At 34.2% G+C, this 24,293-nt stretch overlaps 2 protein-coding genes across 6 annotated transcripts in view; one reads left to right on the top strand and one right to left on the bottom strand.

Annotated features, from left to right (window-relative positions):
- LOC123554684 (uncharacterized) overlaps positions 1-3,263 on the bottom strand; it is a 30,954-nt gene extending 27,691 nt beyond the window's left edge. Inside the window, exon 1 of one of the 2 annotated variants that reach the window (XM_045344962.2) lies at positions 3,183-3,263. The gene's annotated coding sequence lies outside the window, so the exon portion shown is untranslated. The remainder of the gene's footprint in view (positions 1-3,182) is intronic. The other variant, XM_045344961.2, reaches the window with a different exon arrangement.
- A 7,266-nt stretch (positions 3,264-10,529) lies between these two features.
- Positions 10,530-21,897, top strand: LOC123554685 (uncharacterized). Of its 4 annotated transcripts, none has more exons than XM_053547811.1 (9): positions 10,531-11,202; positions 12,580-12,636; positions 13,956-14,057; positions 15,176-15,271; positions 16,343-16,411; positions 17,240-17,314; positions 18,976-19,053; positions 19,538-19,578; positions 19,747-21,897. In XM_053547811.1, exons 1-9 carry the CDS (start codon positions 11,089-11,091, stop codon positions 19,763-19,765), a joined length of 651 nt encoding a protein of 216 aa, XP_053403786.1. In that variant the 5' UTR covers positions 10,531-11,088; the 3' UTR covers positions 19,766-21,897. The 4 variants fall into 4 exon arrangements, with proteins under 4 accessions (XP_045200902.2, XP_053403786.1, XP_045200901.2 ...); XM_045344963.2 differs by having other exon boundaries at positions 10,532-11,202; positions 19,538-19,573; XM_045344967.2 differs by lacking the exon at positions 15,176-15,271 and having other exon boundaries at positions 10,530-11,202; positions 19,538-19,573.
- Positions 21,898-24,293: the final 2,396 nt, after the last annotated feature.

The following is a 24,293-nucleotide window of genomic DNA, read 5'->3' as shown; positions in this document are numbered from 1 at the left end:
ATCCTCACAGCGTTGTCTAGGAATACGAAACTTCCGTAATCCTAGAACCAAAGGCTACATTGTAGGATTACGGTACCGTAATCGTAGCCACTGCCTAATAAATAAGAAGGCACCATTTCTTTGGTATTTCTTTATAAATTGAAAAATAAGGCATATATTTATGAAAATAGGCCACTCAAAGCTAAATCTGCGGTTCTAGTGCCAGTGCTGCAGATTTGGGTTTAAATACTCATAGGGATCACTTTTGGCTGCAATTTCACAATATTCCAGGGTTCAAGCTAGCTGAGAAAAACTGGCAGAAGTGACTTCTCCCTCCAGTGAAAATAGGGAGAAGTTTTCTTAGAATAGGGAGAAGTGAGGCTGCGGGTCAAAACAGTCATTAATTACACCGTATATTACAGTTTTGATGGTACAACACAAAGGAATTACATCTCAAAACAACACGTATTTTACCTTCAAGTACAAAATGCCAAGCATCAAATACAAACACACACAATGAGCATGTTTTTATACAGTAGTTTGAAACATTTATAGATAATACTGAATGACCATTAGTATTACAACAGGCAAGTGTGGTGTGATTTTTTGTTTTGGCTTGTGTCATGACCCCTTGCATATGCATTATCAAATTTTGCCAGTCTGCACATAGCACAGTGCGATTTGACAAGCTCATCTTCCTTACACTAGTCAAAACTAACAATTGATTCTCATCCTTGCACATCCCTGTCTTAAACTCCCGCTGGTTAAATTGCGGATATCCAAAATGTTATGTCCGGATACTGATACACTCATAAACATTGCCCAATTCTCCAGTTTAAAAAATATATTTGCCAAATTGTGATGATGAAAAGATAATTTAACAGCATTGGAAAGTATCTGATATTAAAATCTGCAATGACAATACCTTTTATTGAAGAAAAATATGAAAAATGTGTGTGTGTGTTCATGCAATATTGGCAGTTTGTCACCGCGAGCAGACGTTCTGACAGCCTACATGTACTTTCGTTTTCAAAAACTTTTACAAAAAGATAAAAGCCTATGTGTTCTTACCTAAAATTGATTGTAATTTATTTTTATTGATTGAAATTAAATACCTGTTGTCTGAATTTCAATTTAAATTGTGTATAACACGGATATTTACGTCTGTCAGCTGCAATTAAAACCATACATTACGAACAACTCTGGTTATTATTCAGAGCTTTTCTTTAGGCCCTATCGGTCATTTTGCAATGGGCTATCATCCTATACTCAGCTACTGACTCTTGTGCCGACATTCTGTTTTTCTGTTGTTTTTTTACCCTAATTTTGATAGTTTTCAGTTGTTTGTTTTCACATGTGATGCACACATTTTTTATCCGTGATGAATCAATTAAAGGCAATTTTGTTTCACCGCATTTGATTGGTGTTTCCAAAGTTTTCGACCAATATAAATCATCCTAATGATATTCCGTGATAGGCGGAGCATACTTTGTTGACAGGTGAAGTTCACAGCCCGTAACGGGATAGGTTTATGCTAACTGATTAAATGTAATGTTGTTACAAGATGATTAGAAGCTGTGATAGATGAGGTATATACATGTATGGTAATAGCCTCGGGCGCCAGATGTAAGGGCGACTTGTTTTTCGCTTTTCTGTACAGACAGAGCGAAACCATCAGAAAAAAGCATCCACTTCGCTCACGTCGCCTAATTTAAGGGTGGACCCTGATATTCTCAATGGCATGTTTTTTTGTTTTTTTAAAAAATCATAAATTTTGCTTAAATGTGAATCCATGGCTCTTTTGCAGAAATTGTGACTTTTCGCTGCAATGCGGACTTGCCATTATAAAAATATAAATTATATCCTGGATGTACCAATTACCGGTGTATTAATGATTGATATTCCACAATAAATGACATTTGATTCATATGCTTACTAAAATTAAACTCATTTTCAAGAAAAAAGTATTTTCTTTTCATTAAAAGTTAATTTTATTCACCTGGGAACAGAATTATCGTCAATAATAGGTCATGTTTTGACCTACCATGGTCGCCATCTTGGATGTTTACAGTTACCTATTACCGGTGGAATTGTGGGAAATAATGCTACTGCATTAAACTTCCATCCAGAAACACAAAAATAACAAGTAAACACAGCTTAAAGTTCTGGCTACTGGATTATTTAATCTGCTGTGGAGAAGAACATTATATTATAACATATAACATGAATAAAATAAATGAATAATATCACAAACAGCACTTTGTCACAATTTTGTCAAAATCACAGGTAAACCAGAATTATCACATTCAGTGGTGATTTAAAGAACTCATCATGACTCCTTAAAAACTTTACAGCACAGCAGTATTTCAGGTGTGTCCAATGACCACACTTATCACACTTTAGCTTGTAACTGTAATGAAATAAACAAAAAACCTTACCACATGCATAACATGCACACAATATTGAATGAAATTTGATTTCTCAGTTCTTAACAATGAAAAGTCGGAAGTTTAGTCCAGTAGTATTGTTCATCAAAAAGGGCGCCAAAAAGCGCATGTGTGAGGCAGTGCTTGATGACGTCATTTGCAAGAGGAAACTCCTTCTGTAACTTATTTTCTGGGGAATTATTCATAATTCATCGAGTGTTATTTAAGTTTATCAGTAAGGTACACTGGAAAAACATATTTTCTATCAATTCATATAGAATAAATAAGTAACTTACCCTTAGGAAGGACATATTTCACGGAAGATACACTTGACGAATAGTTGTGTAATTTTGTAAACAAAGGATTGGAGAAGTGCTCTTCAGGAAGTAAATATTCGAGATTTTCGGATTGCACCGGTAATAGGTAACCACGGGTAATAAGTGATGTGGGGATACTTGCTGACCGTATGGTGTTTTTTAGGCGCCTGTATTTCGCTTTTATCTCCAGCATCGGGTGATAATGATTACCAGGCAAAAATCACCCGTTTTCTCAGTGTCAAAATGCCACAAGTAGAAATTGTCAATGTAACAATCTGGCCATCGAATAATCAATTATTTTGACCATGTCATGGGAGTGTGCGAAAACATACTGTGGGAGGGTGAACAAAGTCTACAGTCTTCTTTAAATAATTTAAGATATTTTTGATACAACATTTAAAGGATAAGTGTAAAAACAGTATAAATATATTATCAAATGTGTCAAATACAAATAATTTACTTCTATATTACATGAAATACGCTTCTTTTCCGTTGTATTTTTTTCTCACAAAATGGCTGAAGAAGGGAAGTAACCGAAACCATAGGAATTAGCGAATAACTTCGGAAATAACGCTGTCGTCTCAACGTAGAAAGAAAACGAACAATATTTTTCTATAATGCGTACCTTGACTGCAGTCTGGTTTTACTTAATCAAAGCTCGATGCCTGACTACGTTCGTTGCGAGACCGAATATATATTTTACAAATCCCAATATCATGAGGGGATACGAGAAAACATAAACAGTGTTTATGTCTACGTCTATGTTTTACTGCTTAGCAATCGTTAACTATAGCAGGCGCGTTGTCGGGGATAGTTGTTAAAAATAGTAAGAACACAAAGACTATGTGCATCATAAAGATAAAGTAAAAGAACTATTTTACAGGTCAGGTTAAAAGTAAAAGCAGGAAGTTGAATTAGAACTGATAAAAGGGTGGTAGCTGCCCAGCAAATATTTCTAAGCCAGGACTAACTTGCAAAAGACACAGGGAGACTGTTCCACAGACGTATACTTCTGGGGGAAAAAGGAGTAGCCAGAGTTCAGCCAGAGTAGCCAGAGTTCAGCCAGAGTAACATGGAATGTTGATTGTCTGATGGCATAAGGTGACCACAATCAATTTTTGAATGGCATTTTGCGTTTTGATTGCCATGTCACAGGTACCTACCTTTTTCCAAGGGTTTATAAAGACGAAATACCGTTATTAAGCCGCTTTAAGTGTATGTGTTCACATGTCAACATTTCGTTAACTTCCACAACTTTAAAATGCAAATTTCAGGAATTGGTTGCTGTTAAAAAGTATGAAAAATTTATTCTCCAATTTCTTTATATTATGTCTTCAAGTTAATTTATTTGGTACAAATTCAAGGCAAACACTGAAGTTAAATAAATACAAAACCAGAAGCCTTCAAATAAATATTCTTTATTTTTACACTCAAAGTTATATGGAATTCATTGCAATTGTTTATGATATCAATATAAACAAGAGGACCCATATGGCCCTGAATAAGGTCCTAAATCGCTTACCTGGACCTTGTGGGTTATGACAGTCATAGTAAAAATTCACAATTTGTAATTGTTAACTCTAAATTCTGGGCATTCTGGAAATTTTAAACTTATATTGTATAAGATTAGAAGTATATTGATAATCCACAGAGAGAGACTAATATTGCCCTGGGGGCGGTGATTCAATCAAGTTTGAAAGAACTGCTTTATAAATTTTGCTAATTTACATGCAAAATATTTCAGCTCTTACCCTTGTGGCTCTTAAAAAGATTTTTGCTATGTAAGTATATCATGTTTTTTTTCTATATAAAACTTAAGTAGGAACCATTTTGACTCTGGGATATTGATTTGAACATGTAAAATATCTTAACTCTTGTGATTGCAATTCTTTTGAGAAGATTTTAAAAGATTTTCCTATAAGACTTTGCAAGCTCATTAGCACAAGCGGGGGCAATTTTGACATCAGGGGACATGATTTGCTCAGTTTTAAGAGAGGCATTCACTAGGCCATGCTACATACAAAATATATAGGGCCTAAAGGAAAATAAGAATATTTTTATAGGATTTAATATATTACTCTATGTGAAACTTAAAGCCCCAAGGCAGATCCAATATGACCCCGGAGTCCATGATTTGAACAATTTTGAAAGAGATGCACTTGCCAATGCTTCTTGCAAAATATCTAAGCTCTGGGTCTTGTGATACTTGAGAAGATTTTTACGGTTTTACAATATAAAATGGAATAAGTACTGAGTTCAGTCAAAGAGCCTGACTCAGTCTGATAGACAAGACAAAAATTAATCACAAAATCTTACCTTGTCACACAGTGACACGAGCCAAAAAAATCAAGTATAGTGTATGAGGGTCATTCGATATATAATGGTAACTATTAAATATCATTTTTAAAACCTGACTTAGTCTTACATATCAATTTTGTTCAGTAATGTAAATTGACTTTTCACCATTTTCACACTGTTATGTACGGCGTTCCGTTTGGATAATCGTGACTTTTTATTTAATACTAAACCGCGATGCACGATGGTACGATGATACACTTGATACATATAAAACACTAAAAAATAAAACCTGAGAGAACCAAAATGGTCATTTCGCAACAGGTATTAAAGTTTTTTCTCTGGCTATTCTGGCTAGCCAATGTAGCTAAAACCAATGGACATCTCGGAAATTCTGGCTGTTCTGGCTAGCCAAAGTAGCCAGAGCAATTGACATCCTGGTTGCTCGGCTACTCTGGCCAGCTCGGTATTACTTGTGTACGTGTATGAAACGATATTGACTGTGTTTGGATTAAACAGTTATAGGACTGCTAACTGATAAGTAAGACAATTCTTTGAAGTCCGTTTGATGAATCACTTGATACATGAAACACTAAAAAAAACCTGAGGGTACAAAAAGGATTATTTCGCAACATGTTAAAGTCCTAGAAACTTTGGCTACTCTGGCAGAAGTCCGTTTTATGAATCACTTGATACATAAAACACACAAAAAAATCAACCTTGAGAGAACCAAAATAGTCAACAATCTTCTCACACCTTTCCAATATAGCTTCCGTTCCAAACATAGCTGTGAGGCTCAACTATTACCCTTTACACAAGAAGCGTTTGACAATCTCCAATGTGGAAACAAACAGGTCTCATTGTAATGGATTTCTCGAAAGCTTTCGACAAGATCGATCATCAACTCCTCTATAAAATCGTGAAACTTTGTGTCTACAGAATCTCTCTATCCTGGATTCAATCTTTCCTTAGTAACCGTTCTCAATCTGTAGTAGTTGAAGGCTCACACTCTTTACCAGTTCTATCAGGGGGTTCCTCAAGGTTCAGTGTTGGGTCCTTGTCTCTTCCTTTGTTTTATCAATGACCTTCCTGACACTGTTAATAGTAGAATACGCCTATTTGTTGATGACACTATCATATACCTCAACATAGACTCGTTAATAGACTCTTTCAAAGTTCAAGATGATTTGAGAAAATTAGAAGAATCGGAACGTAATTGGTCTATGGAATTCAATCCTGATAAATGCGAAGTAATAGGAATCTCAAAAAAAGAGAAAAAAATATCATCTTTCCATATAAATTACTTATCAAGAACTAAAAGCTACAGAAAATGCTAAATATCTTGGGATTACTATTAGTGATGTCTTAACTTGGAAACACATACAGAAATTACATCTTCAAAAACTAGTAACACTCTCAGATTTATAAAAAAATATATACAATGTAATAACAATAATATTAAAGAAACTGCCTAAAAACATACGTTCGCCCACAATTAGAATACTGTAACACCATATTGCATCCATTGCAGAAAAAACTTAGTATATGAGATTATTATCACTATTATATCATCATGATGATGATGATGATGATCATCATCATCATTATTATTATTATTATTATTAATCCAGATTTGTTGAGCGCCCATTTAATATAAAATATACGTTCAAGGGCGCTTAACAATTAAACATGTGACATATCGCAGATATGTAGGAAAATTACAAAAACATGGCATATGCAATATTAAAACTGAAACTGAATTATTTGATTAATGGTTATTTGTACAACATTATTCGGGATGCATGTATTCTTCTATGTTTTAGTGTCTGCCATTTAAGTTTCAAGCATTGATGTTCCGCTGCTTTGGTATGAATAGCCAAAACATGTTAAAATCCTAATAAAGTCTTGTTACGCTGGCTGAACTCTGGCTACTCTGGCCAGCCATAGTGACCAGAGTTCTGGCTACTATGGCTACTATAAATAGCCAATTGAAAATAGTTATTAACTTGAAATTCAGTTTTAAACATGCTAGAAAGAAATAACATATTAAGTTTCAAGATCGAATTCAGCTAAGACTGAAAATGTTTTGCGAACACGGGAACTGGTTACTGTGGCTACTCTGGCTGACCAGAGTAGCCAGAACATGTTAAAACCCTAGAAACTCTGGCTACTCTGGCCAGCCAGAGTAACCAGAGCTACTTTAATTAACCACTTGAAAATAGTTATTAACTTGAAATTCAGTTTTAAATATGCTATTTACATAGAAATGACATATTAAGTTTCATAATCAAACTCAGCTAAGACTGAAAATATTTTGCGAACACGGGACCTGGTTACTCTGGCTACTCTGGCTGACCAGAGTAGCCAGAATATGTTAAAATCCTAGAAACTCTGGCTACTCTGGCTGAACTCTGGCTACTCTGTTAGAAACAGCCGGAGTAACCAGAGTAAATGATATCCTGGTGACTCGGGCTACTGTGGCTACTTTGGCTGACCAGAGTAGCCAGAACATGCTAAAAATCTAGAAACTCTGCCTCTGTTGAATTCTGACTACTCTGGCCAGCCAGAGTAACCAAAGTTCTGGATACTGGATGAACTCTGGCTACTCTTGCTGAACTCTGGCTACTCTGGCTGAACTCTGGCTACTCTGGCCAGCCAGCAGAGTTCTGGCTACTCTGGCTACTCTGGCCAGCCAGAGTAACCAGAGTTATGACTTCCCTGGCTGAACTCTGGTTACTCTGGCTAAACTCTGGCTGAACTCTGGCTACTCTGGCTGCTCTGGCTAATTTCACGCACATCAGAACATATGCAAATAATATTAGGAGTTGACATATTTCCATTTTTCCACTATGAGCAATGCTCAACACCTGCCGACAGTAAGATAAGTCATTGCTTATCTACTTACCATTTTAGCAGGAACTAATCTAGTCCCATACAGAAGGCGACAGAAAACTGATAAAAGTGATATTGATACTTCATCTTTGTATGTTCGCATATAATAGCTATACCGAACTTATCTTTATTTGTTGATGCACCAGTCGATTTAAAATCATTTTATGTTGTATTATTATGCATTGTGTATTGTAGTGTATGACGGATGTTATTCTCCCTTGTTACACCAAAGACATTTTATTCAGAAGAGCTTCCATAAACCAATAATCTGACGTTCGAATGGTTAACCGGTTACCCGACTATATAAACATTGACATCACTAGTTTTTTTTTCGAACTTAGTCCGAAACATTGCTATTATCAAGAAGCGGCTTGCACCTATTATTATAAATGTCGGACATCACATGCAAAGAGGATTCATTGTTTGGTTTATGCTTCAAAGGGCGGCTTATCTTCTTGAATAAACACGTCGCGAAAACATAGATTTTTCGTAATGTAGCTAGAAGTCATATGTTTTAGAACCCAAGCACATGTTGCGTTAAAGAGTCTTCGCAAACATTGGGCTTTATTTTTTGTATCAAGATAGCACAAGTCAAAAAAAAAAATACTCATAGTGGCGTACCAGTGGGTTCGAACTCCAGTAATGAGATAGACAGGTAGGCATCTTGAGTACAGGCATCTACAAGCTCAGTGTACTCAATGTAAACCAGTTATCATGACGTGTGTCAGGCTATAGTTTAAGAGGAAAATATCTAATATTATCTGCATTAAATTTAAGTACGCGTGTATACGACAAATGTCTTATATGCGATAGTCCGCTCTGGAAATGCAAACAATGGGTGGCATGTCCGAAACTTTTTTCATAGGAAGCAAGATATCATGTGCAGTACTTAAAGTGTGTCGCCTTCAGTCTATGTGTAATAGGCTCGTATGATAGCACCTAGAACAGCATTGAAGAGGAAATGCAACTTCGGTTCTGTTTGTAGGAACCTTAACGCGTATCAAAATATTACTAATGCTGCAAGTAATTATTGGCCCAGGCCAATTTAGATATACTGGGTTTAGAGTCACTCCGATACAAATAAGGTCATATGGCAGGAATGCAGCATTTGGAGGTTGAGGATGACCCCAGATGCACCCCCCGGGCATCATTTTAGGCATAGACGAGAAACTTGTGGAACAATCGGCCTTCCGTACGCAAGCCAACTGGATGGCTTTCACACGTGAAGAAACCTGTACCATAAGCGAGTTATTAGTGGGCATGAGAGGTGTTGCACATTTCACTACCTTTTATGGAGAGACTCAGTCAAATACAGTCTACTATTGCTTGGTTGCGATCTATGCTCCTAAAGGTTTACTATGACTCTAACAATCACATAACAATTAAGAGTAAAATAAGCCTTAAAATCAGATCTTCATAAGACAACTAACAATTAAAACCTTACAAATTCACTCTCTCTTTACAACTTGCACGTTCTTGAACAATTAAATAAATCGAGGCGAAAACTGAAGAAGACACACTGGAAGAAAGATGTCGGAGTAACAGTCAACCCATAGTGGAAGATAAAAATGCAAAACTGTTTTTCACTGAAATACCTCAGCTCAAACTTCGTCGCAGAAAAAGTTGCTACTTGTACTAAAAATCGTATAGGGATCTCCTTTAGAAACCACGAGATTTCCTACAAAAAAAAGACGACTGCTTACACATAAATATTCTCTAAACAGTACGGGTTAACCGTTAAATTCAATCAAAATGCCGCGGGATATTTTGTGGAGCATAAGAATAAATCCTGTAACATGTTGTCTTTTCCTGCCCTGTTCTCAAAGATGTTAGATAAAATAAAATTTGCAGCTTTAATCTTACTTACTGTACTAGTGTGACACCCACTGCACTGGTATGGCACTAACAGTAGTATAAATATACAAAAATATACATGTAACTTATTTACATTATATGAAGCCAATTCCCGTTTAAGAATTATAACCTTTTATTTTATGTTTTTCGGTGGTTTATCGAAATATAACGGTGAATTATATCCTGATAAACTCACTGGCCACTCAGTGAAAATTATCAAATCTGATACCCGGATTAACGTCAAAAATTTACCGAGCGTACTGAAAGCCGGAAACAATATGACGATGACGTCGTTAAAATGACGTCATCTTTGCGATGCTTCCTGATAAAATTTCCCGCAAATTTCGACATTTTATTGAAACAAACACAACAACAGTAGAGTTTTAGACATAAAATAAACAGAAAAATTGTTGGTATCGATGTAATATCACGGTAATTTCACTCGTGAACACCAAAAGTTGTTATTTTCACTCGTGGCTGCGCCACTCGTGAAAATATCACTTTTGGTGCCCACTCGGTGAAATTATAACGTGATATTACACCGAAACCAACAATTATCCTCTATATATTTTCCGTGTGTATAATTAACTCTCACCACGTAAAGCGATTAAAGCTACGTTATGAAATTTTATAACAAATTTAAAATGGGGTGATATGTAAAAATATCAAAAGTAATGTATGAAGTTTAATGTGTTTATGCTGTCACACCTGAGATGATATTCATACAGTACTACTTTCACCTGGGAAAAAGACATATGTCATATCTATAAATAAATCCAAGTAATGATTCATCTTAAAGCTCTCAGCATGTCGATCAATAAACGTGTTTATGAAGACCATATGGAGTTATCTATTTTATACTGTCTTAACCTTAACGTACCTGTGAAACTGCTAATTGTACATGAGCAATGGAAAACTATTAAAAAAAATAAGTTGGAGCAAATATTGATATAATATAAAAACTATAACATGAAATGCAAATGTGCGGATATAGTAAGTGGATCATATTATCACATGACGAGCTACTGTTTAATGTATGCATGATAACGTAAGATTAAACAATGTGTTAAACTGATTGAAAACATCTATAAGTGTTTAAGTGATTGGATATTATGAGCGTAAAGTAAACAGAGCACATCAAATACATGGAATAAAGAGAATTTGCATGAAGTACATATTTATATGAAGTACATATGCAAAAAACAATACTTCTTTTAAAGTTAACGTATAGACACTGGTAAATGCATAATTAGGTTTCTAGGCTCCACCGGTAAGCTACATGTAAAACATGAAGAAAACAGTCTAAAATAAGCGTAACCAAAGAGATGGCTGAAGTAAATATAATAGAGCATACAGAATCAACAGTGTCTTCAGTAAGGTCTACAGTTTCCACAGCATCATCTGGATATGCTATTATATCAGTTCCAGGCAAACAAAGGGTAGGATGTACTTTTTTAAAAAACAAATCTATAGTTTACTCCCATAGTGATAGAAATATTAAGCGAAATTATGAGTGAAACAATAAGTAGTGTGTAACCAACTATACTTCCTGTTCGAACATTATTTTGCATATTTATCTGCTTGGTTTGATCATTATGATTTAGTGATGCAAATTTTGATAAAATATTTGACGTTCTTTTGTAATAAATTGTACTTTACTCATCTGTTATATTATAAAACATTTTTCGTAACATTTGAGTTTCCTTAGTGAGAATTCGTCGATATTTTTCTTCAACTTATGCCATAGCTACTGTATGTTACTCTTGCGTACAGATTTTCCTATAGCTGAATATCTTGTTCGTGCCGTCCTATTATTCCTGAATCTGAAATCAATATATGAGCCGTGCCATGGGAAAACCAACATAGTGGGTGTGCGACCAGCATGGATCCAGACCAGCCTGCGCATCCGCGCAGTCTGGTCAGGCTCCATGCTGTTCGCTTTTAAAGCCTATTGGAATTGGAGAAACTGTTAGCGAACAGCATGGATCCTGACCAGACTGCGCGGATGCGCAGGCTGGTCTGGATCCATGCTGGTCGCACACCCACTATGTTGGTTTTCCCATGGCACGGCTCATATAACTCCCCTACTTATTTTGCTACAAATTTCAAACAATGAAATGTTCGCGCATATGAATAAAACAAGGTTGTTTTTGGACAAACATAATGCTTATGAATAAAACAGCTACACGGAAATGAAGTGAGCTTTTAAACGTTATTTCGATGCATTTTAAAAGATAAAATCTGAAGCAAACCAAGGTGATGATACGCCATTTACAAGATCAAGGACAAATTTTAAACCAGGATAATACGTTTTTTTTTTTTGTTTTGTTTCACGCATCTTGCTAAGAAAATCCGTCTCAGTTAAGGTGGCAGTTATATCTTTTTGATATATTGGGCTTACAGGAATATGTAATGAGACATATTTCTCATTTTGTGTTTTGTTTTCAAGTCGAACCTTGTGAATAGATTGAAATAATTGATAAAATATTTTTTTGCTATGGCAATCGATTCTAAGAACCAGAAATATTTTTTTCAATTGTATGTTTACAAGGTATGATGCATTGAAAGATTTTATGTCATCTCATATTTTCTTCCCGTTTTGAAAGTTAAACTACTGACATTGACCCTATATCTTTACAGGTCAGCAGACAAATGAAATTTATAATTCACAAAATATGTAAACGGTGACTGTAACATTATATATTTTTTTTCAAGTTATTGAGAGTTTTGATCGCTTTTCATCCTTCAAGCGTTGTTATCGAAAGGACGTTTAGTAAATTTCTAGGGAAGTTAAAACACTAACTGACCATTTTCAGGAAGACGTAAGAACTGTTTATCCAGCAGAACCACCTCCGGATTATGATGATCCCCCGGTAAGTATAATAAATATAACTGAAACAAACAACTGTATTGAGGGAAAAGCCTTCATTATTGATATATTGGTATATGTGTTTTATTAAAACAAAAACAGGACAAAAGTCCAACAGGGAAAGACCCAGTCAAAGAAGATAGATGCGCATACTTAATGTTTTCCGTGGCTCTATCTAACGTTTTATTCTTTGCTAATTCACGATGAAGTATAAAAGTGTTCGCATTTACATTAGCAAAAGTGAACAATCTTGAACGCAAATTTCTACGCTCAGTATTTTTAAATATTATTTATTTTCGTTGAGATAATTTAAATTGTAAATCAACAGTACACTGAGCAAAATTAACAGTTTGTCTCCTTACATTTATTTCTTACAATTCAAAAGAATTTCTACATAGTTAACTCGAAAAGAACTCGCAAAATGTCGCCACAGTTAAGCGAATTTGATTGTATATTTCTAGCTGCGTATAATTACAAACAAAGGGAACGAAAGCAGATACTAGTATTCACCAACTCAATATCTAAGAATTTATGTTGGTGCCGAAATAACATGTGGTGTGGTTAAACTCCCTTTTTAATATTTTTAAGATAGCAATTGTGCTAATAAAAAGCTAACTCATTTAAAATGTCAGCAACTCTTATTAGTTAAATTGAAAGCTGAATAAATGATTATTTAAAGTGCTTTTCTGCACAGATTTAGTGTTCCTTAGTGTTCGTAGAAATTCAAATGGTATAGAGGCTTTATAGTATGTCTCCTTACTTCGTATAAAAGGTTGCTTAACTGAAAATATTACATTCCAAAATGTTTCAGTAAAATGACCCAGTATTATTATAATGTAGGTATATTGCATGTTTTTTGGTGTACATCTGTTGAATCCCGAGAGATACCAAAGTTTTAACGGAAAGTAGCCTCCTTGTTAACACATATAATAATACCCTCCACACAGCAGTTTAAGTGTAGATAGTTTCTTTTTACCTTCATTTGCCTGTCTGTCTGTATGTAAAACACTTTTGAATGTGTTTATCATGGAAAAGGTGCTATATAACTTTGGTATAACATATTAAAAGCATGTTTGCGTTTTTGATGTTTTATTATTTCAACAGAACTGAATTTATACAACATGCGTTTGATTATACGGATTATCATGAGTACAGTTTTAAGACAACAAAAACACCTCTTAGATCTACAAGATTTTAACCTGCAGTTCATCACAACAACAAATACACTGCTGGAACATATCAATAATGCTAGTTGATACTGTCCATTTAGAAGTTTTGTTAATGATATAATAGTTCACATTAAAATGCATTATGCTTTTTCAGAGAAAAGAAAATATTTTGCCAAAATATGCAGACAAAAGACCGCCAAGCCCACGGCAAGACTATGAAAGCAGATGCCCCTTGCTGCCGCAAGATCCTAGGAAAGTAAGTTTCACAAAGAACTCTCATTTTTGAAAACATATTCGATTTTCACCTTTGTAAATATTATATTTATATAGAGGTAAACGATTCCTTGAGGTTGCCAATTATTCATATCTTACAGCGTGGTGATGGCTGCATTACTTAGCTAGAACTTCCAAAGAAGACTTTTTTTCTATTTTATTGCAAATTCAAATCAGGGAAATTACTTCACTATGCTACTATGCATTGGTTTACATTTGTGGCAAATATCTTTGTGCAACGTCACTTTTCTAGATAAGGGTAGCCCACTGAATTTAGGTAGACACGTAATGCCACTCAAGGCCAATTGGAAGAATAGAATACAAACAAGCCCAATAACAGCAGACTCGGTTTGATTGAGTCTTTTCATTAGAGACAATGGAAAGTGCAACACCCCTCACGCTCCCTAGCTGCGGCTTTAGCAGAATTCTATTACAGAAATATTGAAAGGACTCCATGATCCCAAAGGACCGGAAAATATAAAACACCGAATCCAAGTACATTGAAACTATTTTACGACCGCCACACGGCAGTTCAAGTACATTATTAACTGTTATGATAGTTAATCTTCTTGTCGTTCGCAGTGATAGTTAATGAAATCTGTGAGAAGATCCTTTGGAAGCATGAAATATATCCAAACACAAAATTAGCAGACTCGGTTTGATTGAGTCTGTTCATGAGAGGCAATGAAACGTGCAACACCCCTCACGTCCCTTAGATATATTTCAGATTTTCATAAAAAAGTCGTTTGTGCAATTTCTTCTGATTTTTTCCAAATGAAACATATGTAAATAGAACTTTCCCGTTCTTTAGGGTGAGAACATTGTATATTCTGATATCTCAATCTAAACTTAAGAGAAGGTTTGTGATGCCTGTAAAACTGATATATAACCGAGACTCAACTATATAAGCTTTAACACCAGCCAACAAACTGAAATAGTCTCCGAGATATTATAATTTCAATCATTCTTTTATCATTCTCAGTATGCCTGACCTTCATATATTCAAACTAGATTCTTTCCCACTGTATAATAATACCCACTGTATAATAATACAAAGATAAATATTTAACAAAAGTCGTATGTTTTCATCTGTATTACCAGAGTGAAGTACTGAGGAGACATGCAGGAAATACACAAGCAAGCCCTATAAAGGAACACGAGAGTAGCGTGCCACTTTTAACCGAGGAAACCGTATATGTATGCTCTTTATTTGGCCGCGTTATTAAGTTGAATTTACATTCTTCCGCTGAAAATAAATATATCTAAAGTTACAATGGTCTATAACTTGACTGAAATTATGTGGCAAGGGAAATCACGTCATATATTTTGATAATAACAATCGTGTTCTCTTGATAAATAATACTTTCAAGTAAACTTAACTGTATTTTGTAAAAAAAAAACAAAAAAAAAACACACACACACACGCACACAAACACAGACACAGACACACACACAAAAACATAGCAAAGATCAAACAGAATTATTCTCATTCCCAGAAGGTACACAAGAATACATTGACCGTGTTACTGTAAACCATAAGATAAAAAAAGAACACTTGAAGGTCATGCCCTACTCCACTTTCCGCCTCTGCTAAATGTAAACCAATACATTTTTTTGTCATTTAAAAGTTAAAACAAATTGAACATTATGTCTCGATCATTAAATATGATTTGTTACAAATTCAACATGTTTTCAAAATTACTATTTACTGTCAAATTGCATTGATGGTAAAACATATTGAATTTGTAACAAAACATGTTTAATTATCTAGACATCATGCTCAATGTATGTTGAAAGACTAAAATATTGGCTGACATTTGGCAAGAGCGGAGAGGGACATTCAAGTGTCTTTGCAAAGAACTAAAGATCCCGACTTTGGACTTTTACTGGTAAAACATTATTGGAAAGTTTAAACCGGAAGAACCGGTTGTTATAGAGCAACCGTTGTAAAGTTTCCGTTTCCAGATTAATGTTTACACGAAAAACACATATTGACGTATAGCTTGTTTCTTAAGACAAGTTTGTTGGGCTTCAGATTCTGCAGCAGTAAATGTAAGAAGTTGTAGCTGCGCACTGAAGCGTCCAAATTACAGTAACATGAATTTCAATGATTCTTGCGATATGTATACACAAGTTAAACCTTTTAAACGTCCATATATACATCTAATCTTTTTAGAGGTGATATTATTTGTGATATATTAATATAAGAATTCCAGTCAGTATTAAAAACTAATTTTACAACTAATTTTGTACACAAACTATTTACAGAAAAATGATTCGCAGCAGCAGCAGACCATTGTGAGGATCAGTTCGAAATCACGGGATCTGAATATAGAGGTATCGCTTTATGTCTTTGGTAATAGCGAAAGCCACTTGAACGCCACAAACTTCGGCCAGTTTAATTTTGTTGATAATGTACTGTGTGCTGTGTTTCTTGTTGAATGCTTTTGGATGCTTTGATTTTATCATGATAAAAACTTTGTTAAGATATTTTCCTTATTTGAATTACGTTGAACAACACAAATTTACTTGCGGTTTTATTTATTTATCGATTGTTATAAAAATATCAAGTTATCATAGTTGGTGTATAAGCTACATTTTGCTGTAATGCAAACATGAAATTTTGAAAATCATTATTTTTCAAAATCATTCATTGGTCATACATATTTTTGGTCGTAAAATCGACATTACCAAGTGTCTTAAAAATAAACAAAATAAAAAAATCCTATTACCAACAATGGAGATCTTTAGAATCGAGTATAATTTATTGCGACTTTGATGAATCAAACAGTTAGCAAATTTTACAAAGATAACATTTATCATAAAACGTTACGAAATTATTCATATATTATTTGAGCATGGATAATTTTGTAAAATTTTGTTACATGCCTTTTCATTATGTTGTTAAAGAGATACAAGATATTTTTCTCGTGCAAAATGTGGAAATATTATTTAGTATAGAAATCTACATTGTTTTGCCAACATAAGTTTTGCTTAATGTTTGCCATGGCTCTTTTCTCACATCTATTCTTTATTTCTGCTGGTTCAAGAGGGTCTAGATGACTGAACATTTGCATTTTCAGCTTGATTATATTCTGATTTTCTTAATTTCTTGCAAATGAATTTATTTACATACGCTTCATTATTTTTAACGTTTTGTTATAGATTGTGAGTAACCCAGCTTTATCCCCGTCGCCAACAGCTGCAGATACCTCCTTTGTGTACTCGCCGTCGGAAACGGTAATAATGATGTGATAAAATGCCAACCTATTCTTTGATATTGTTTTCCACCGGTCAGTTGGGTCGCACATTTCATCTTTACAGTTTCTACGTCTATAAGCAAGATAAAATATTCAGTAGTTTCATTCAGATATTATTATGCCCCCGAAGGGAGGCATATAGTTTTTGAACCGTCTGTTCGTCTGCCGGTCTGTCCGCAATTTTCGTGTCCGGTCCATATCTTTGTCATCCATGGATGGATTTTCAAATAACTTGGCATGAATGTGTACCACAGTAAGACGACGTGTCGTGCGCAAGACCCAGGTCCGTAGCTCAAAGGTCAAGGTCACACTTAGACGTTAAAGGTCATTTTTCATGATAGTGCATTGATGGGCGTGTCCGGTCCATATCTTTGTCATCCATAGATGGATTTTCAAATAACTTGGCATAAATGTGTACCACAGTAAGACGACGTGTCGCGCGCAAGACCCAGGTCCGTAGCTCAAAGGTCAAGGTCACACTTATACGTTAAAGGTCATATTTCATGATAGTGCATTGATGGGCGTGTCCGGTCCATATCTTTGTCATCCATGGACGGATTTTCAAGTAACTACGCATAAATGTTTGGCACAGTAAGACAACGTGTCGAGCGCAAGATCAAGGTCCGTAGCTCAAAGGTCAAGGTCACACTTAGACTTTAAAGGTCATTTTTCATGATAGTGCATTGATGGGCGTGTCCGGTCCATATCTTTGTCACTCATGCATAGATTTTAAAATAACTACGCATGAATGTGTGGCACAGTAAGACGACGTTTCGCGCGCAAGACCCAGGTCCGTAGGTCAAAGGTCAAGGAGGCACTTGGACTTTAAAGGTCTATTCATTCAAAGTGCCATCGGGGGCATGTGTCATCCTGTGGAGACAGCTCTTATTTTTTTTTTTACTTTTCTGCAAAATTTGTTATCGAAAAACTTTGTATAATCAGGTGCACATGCACTGTACATATAACCTCAATTGTTTAATTTGCCATGATTTTGTAAAACCTGAGAGTATATGAGTTTTGGAATATTACATAAATAAATCAGAAAGTAACTTCTAATTTTTATTGTGGAATTAAAAAATAGAATTCACAAGAAGTTAACTTATAGGAAACTGTATTTCGATATCGTATGTTGAGTTAAGCATTTTCAAATAGAAAAAGAGTAAAGCCACATATCGCTCAACTCAGAAATTTATTTATCCATAAAAATATGGGAATCTTTCAAGCAAACAAAACAGATTCGGATACACTTTTGCCACATGCAATATTGTATTGTATTTTGATTAGGTTTTTACATCATTTACAAGTACGATATATTTTAGAAGAACATAGCTTTTAAAAATCGAGTTTCCTTTTGCTTTACTTGAATGCGTTCTAAACTAACAAAAAACAAAACAAAACAAAACAAAAAAACACCATAAAATTTAAAAGAAGATCCTTTGCAAGTACAACATGTACTCCAAGTTATAGAACAGCAGATTAGGTTTGACTGAGTCTGTTTTTTATTTATATTAAACTCATATATTCGGTAAAATTATATTAGGCAATATTTTGAACAAAATTCCAATTTCCCTTGTCAATAGTGGGTGTTGATATAATTATACTTAAAACTATAAGCAGTGAAATTTAATCTTTTTTTTCCAGGGCAGAAGCAACATCACCCAATCTCCCTCATCCACAGCTGCAGACACGACGTCTTTCCTCTACGAAACGTCAAAAAGAGTAAATATACACAGTTTCTACCTGTTTTTCTCGGATTTCACGGATAAAATGAAGCCTCTCAATAATCTTTTTCAATGCATTTTTTTTTTTATTTTTCCTGCAGATTAATATAGCACTTGTATTAGCATAAATATCTACAAGCTAGTACAAATACGGTACTGTTGCATAATAATCCACCCTTAAGAGTAAAAAGAAAGATGATAAAATATTAAGTTGAAATACTAAAAATGTTTTTATTCTTAAATCATTACGTCTTTTCTCTATTGTAGTACCTAGTTACCACAAACGTGTGTAATGAAAAAGAAATGAAATAAATAGGTAATTTTACAACATTTGGGAAATATTATGTTTTAATCTAATCGCGAGACGCCATTATATGACATAAAGAAAATGCATCGAATAAGAAACTGTACCGTAAGAAAAGCCCCGCGAGGTTAATTTACGATGCAAGATGAACATGCTACATCATATTTTTCCATTTCAGAAAAAGACTCGAAGAAAATGCCGCAAAATGACCAAGGCAAGGTCTTTAATTAATTATTCTTGCTCGAGTTTTCGGTTTTAAGCGGTAAACTTAAAAATATAAAAAAAAATTCAGAAATTTTATCTATCCACAAAATATTTTAATATGTTTTACCAAATATCACAGTTACATACTCATAACTAATATATTTGTTCGATTTTTTTTTTCAGAGAGAGAAAATTCTGCTGATCGTATTATTTGTGTTGCTAGTTGCACTAGTAATTACAGCACTCAATTTTACTGTTTGCATTGGAGACTTTACGAGTGCATGCTAATAGTAAAGATACATGGCCGTGATCTGGCTGCACCTGCCAGAAGTAAATTTATAACCAATCTTGACCTGACTGCACCTGCAATTGAAATGACTCGGAATGTGTGCTTCTGAAAACAATATTGCTCAATAACTCGGCGTTGCATATTAGTGAAATATGACATGGTAGTGTACTCTCAAAGAGTGACCATGTTAATGCGTTTGAATTTGGTATGAGCTGTAACTGAGAGCACAGGCTGTTTAAAAAGCGGTTTACTTGCTGGATTACTGACGTCACAGGATAGCATTGTATTACGTGTGCTGTTTTAATAGAAATGTGGGTCAAGGATAGCATCGTGTAAAAACACGGATAAATTGTATGTCTATGATTATGAGCCAGAAAAGTATCGTGTATGAGGTTCTTCATTGAGCCAACCTGTTGTTGTCAACATAAAGTATTTAATGGATTATGTAGTTTAACCGTGTTTACTGTCTTTACATTGCTTTTATATAACTTTAACGAATGAACTCCATTATAATCATACTACATTTCACATCAGATTGTATCAATAATCAAAAAGACATTGTCCCCAATGAATTATGTGTCTGTTTTGTTTGTCTGTATATTGCATGGAAACAGAAGCCGGTCGCTGCTAGAGGGCGTGAGCATTACCACTTATGGTCAGAGTCTGGTATTATTTTTACTTGGTTGCGTTATATGCTTCCAGTGGATCTTCTTGCACATTCCATTACTTTTTAGGCAACAGAAAAAAAAACTCACATGGTCTTCTTAGAATGTTTCTCATTGCAGAGTTGGTGCAGACGTTCTGCGCATGCGCGGAATTATTATCCATTGGAGCGCACGGCAAAATTACTCATTTTTTGCATGTCCGCACGCATTTAGTGTATCAAATGCATAATATACTGACTAGAGGTTAGGTTTAGTATCACCATGGTTACAAAATATATACATTTAAGATATTTTCTTTCAAATTTAGTTAATCCGGTATATACCGGAGTCTGTAATATATCACAGGTGAACCAACTCTGTATTTAGTCACAGTTGTCTTCTTAAACCCTTTAGAATGACTTGGAAAGTTTTATGTTGCATGTTTTTCAATTTTTGCTCATAAAATGGCTTTAGTAAAGGATTTCTTTTTTTCACATTAGAATCAATGTATAAATACAAATTTAAATGGCTTTGAACTTTTGTTAGAATCTGTATAAGTTATTGTGTTTCTGAGTAATGTGTTGATTAATTTTATGGTCATGCTCTGATGTTAATGATATTCGATTTTTTTTATATTATTAAATATTTGTTAACTGGGTATTGATTATGTAAATATTCAAGTTTTCATGGAAAAGTTTAATTTTTTGTACTTTAAGCTATTTTTGGCCAAAATGGATTATTTGGGGATTTTTTTTTTTTGGGGGGGGGGGGGGGGCATATAAAGGTTCCCTGTGTCAAGGACAAGGACATTGTAGGATGTAATTTATATCCTGTAGTCTTGTTTTGCCTATTTTGGATTTTCATTTGCGTTTATAGGAGCGATTTTCACCTGAAGTCCCACTTCTTCAACCAAAAAAAACGCAAAAATCCCTGATATTTCTATCTGAATATACAATTAGGGCAAACATGAACAACACTTACGCTAACGACTTTTATGGTGAGGCCTATATTGTTGCGTATGTGTTAGAAATTAAATTTCAAGAAAATTTTGACATTATTTTGTAACAACTTGTTGATTTGAGGGATCAGTCGCAAAAGGGATTTCGTTGTGTCAACATTGTCCTGACGGAAGTAGAAAGCTAATGTATCGACCACTTTAGCTGTTATTTGACCACAACATTGCGACTAGCTGTTTAATTTCTTCATGAAAACCTGGCAGCCACACGTTATTCAAGTTACATAGAACTCAAATTGTAAGCTTATATCTTAGTTTATACAAGAAAAAATTGTCAGTTTGAAGTAATCATATTTTTAACATGCCACATTGTTAAGACAAATAAAAAGCGAATTATGATAACTTTACTGTTGAATTATTTATATTAAATATTTATTAATTTAAAACGTGTTTGTCATTTCCTTTTTAGTGTCATTAAATAGGTGACTTAAGAGCTTGCCATAACGTATACGTATACCGGGCACATGTAGCAAAAATATGCGTTCTCTATGTTTCTTCTAACACGCTTTCATATTCAAAACGGGTAGATTTTGGTAGACATCTAACGAAAAGATGTTTTTGCATTACCATTTATTTAACGAAATAAAAGTGAATTTTTATTAGAAGTGTATAATTTGTTATTTCTTGAAATGTGAAAGTATTCTTTAAATTATAATCTAGTTAAAAAACATCATGTGAAATACAATGTATATTGTGTAAACTTGTACGTTAATTGCCCTGACATTGCTGAAAATGAATAAAAGTATAAATCTACAATCAGTTTGAATGTTTCATGGTACATAATGTTATACAGAAACGATTTAAAACACAACAAATTTTAACGTTCTGTCTATGTGGTTGTTGTTTTTGATGTAGTGATATGTCAATGTTCAAAGTTAAAATTTAAACTTCTTTTTTGCATGAAGACTAAGTAAATGGCTTGACGCTTATATCACGTTTCCCGATCTGCAAAGAATTTGATGTAATATGAAAAGTTAATTATGATGAAAATCTCTCCGGTAACCACTGTCGGTACAGAAAAAAAGACACTTTTATTTAATTGAAAGAGACTAGGGAATCTTCGATATTTTTCTATGTCAAGGCTTTACAACATTAATTGAACAATCAAAGTACTATATATTTAAAAGGGTGACTTGAATTTTTAGCATGAAACAACTTTTTACTCTTGTGTAATATTTAAAATTTTTCATACTGTCATCCTTTTCTCAAAGCCGATAATAAAACGGCCTTAAGGAGAGTACTTCTCAGTAGCTATTCTTCTACAATTATCCGGCTTCATTCTAGTATTTTCCATACTAGACGCTAGTAGTACATTAGTCTAAACAAATAAAATGTAATACATAGAATGTAATACGTAAGGCTTACTGCATGAGCCTTTCTGAAGAACGTATAGTATGCTCTTGCAGTAAGGGTATATTTGTATTAAACCCTTATAAGGGTGTACTTGTATGAAGCCCTAATATTGGCTTTTGCAGTAATGGTACATTTGTTTGAAGCTCTAATACACTTCGGTTGTAATGGTATATTTGTATGAAGACTTAATAGGCTCTTGCAGTAATTTTTATACTTCTGTGAACCGCAGACAGGATTTTGTGTTAAGGGTCACCAACATAGACTTTTGCAGTAATGGTATATTTCGCTACGTAAGCGATGGTTTTGTTGAATGAACAATTTAACATGGTAGCTAACTGGCAAGAATAAACTATTAAGAAATTAATAACTTACTGTACTGGTATGTTATATACAGCAGTATAAATATATATCTAGGTTAAATTTCTGAAGAAGTAATTAAAAGGGAATGGGATGTTTATTTAGTTTTTTGATAATAATCTTATTTGTTCTTGTAAGTATAACAACCTTCAGTATGTAAAGAACAAAAAGCTAATGTAAAAATACTAGAAACTATATTGGTGCTTGATTTTCTCTTTTTTAATACGATATCAAAATATGATAATGGGAGACACAAAATGTTTTATGTTATTTATAGTACATTTTCAATTATTTTAATGTCTTAATTTTGTCACACCTGAATTACTTTCATTCGGGAGAAGGATAATTTATGTCTTTAAATAAACTCTGTAAAAGAATATAGTTTTTCAAATCAAAGTTAAAGAATTGTGGGATCCACTGAAACTGTTTAAATAGATATGCTGCATACCAAAAGCATTTGAAATAAAACAGGATAACAATCTGAAAAAGATGTTTACAGTAAATATAACAGAACTTACAGGAACAGACAGAAACAACAGTGTCTTCTGTACGTTTCTTGTTTAACGTGGTCCCCACCTAGCTGGAATGAATGAAACAATTTATTTCCAGCCGAGCCCACGACAGGCGTCATATTTACCTCCCCAGTATCCAATCTATAGGCCGATACTGCTGGAAACAGTACCAATTTAAGTAAATCACTTAGCACTGAATACAAGTTGGGATATAAGCCGGGAATCGAACCCGTACCGCTGGCGTTGTAGTCCAGCCTGCTAACTACTGCGCCACTGACTCCCTTTTAAGATCTACATTTTCTATATTATCAGTTGGGTTGCAGTTCTCGCAAGAAAAAAAGGGTAAGATTTGCGTTTTTAATCAGCATAGTTGTGGAAACAACACATGAAATTTACTGAAAAGAAAAGCCGATGTACAAATATACTACCGTTTCCTCGAAAAATATTCTTATATATTGTTATTATAAATATTATTTTAGTGACGCAATCCTCGTTTGTGATATTTCTTACTATTTTTTTTAACAGATACATGCATTTTATTGCTGTTTTTTTTTTTGCAA

The sequence above is a fragment of the Mercenaria mercenaria genome, chromosome 7, assembly GCF_021730395.1.
Source record: "Mercenaria mercenaria strain notata chromosome 7, MADL_Memer_1, whole genome shotgun sequence".
Lineage (NCBI taxonomy): Eukaryota > Metazoa > Mollusca > Bivalvia > Venerida > Veneridae > Mercenaria > Mercenaria mercenaria.
Note: the sequence above shows the minus strand (reverse complement) of the source record. Positions and strands in the feature narration are given on the sequence as shown.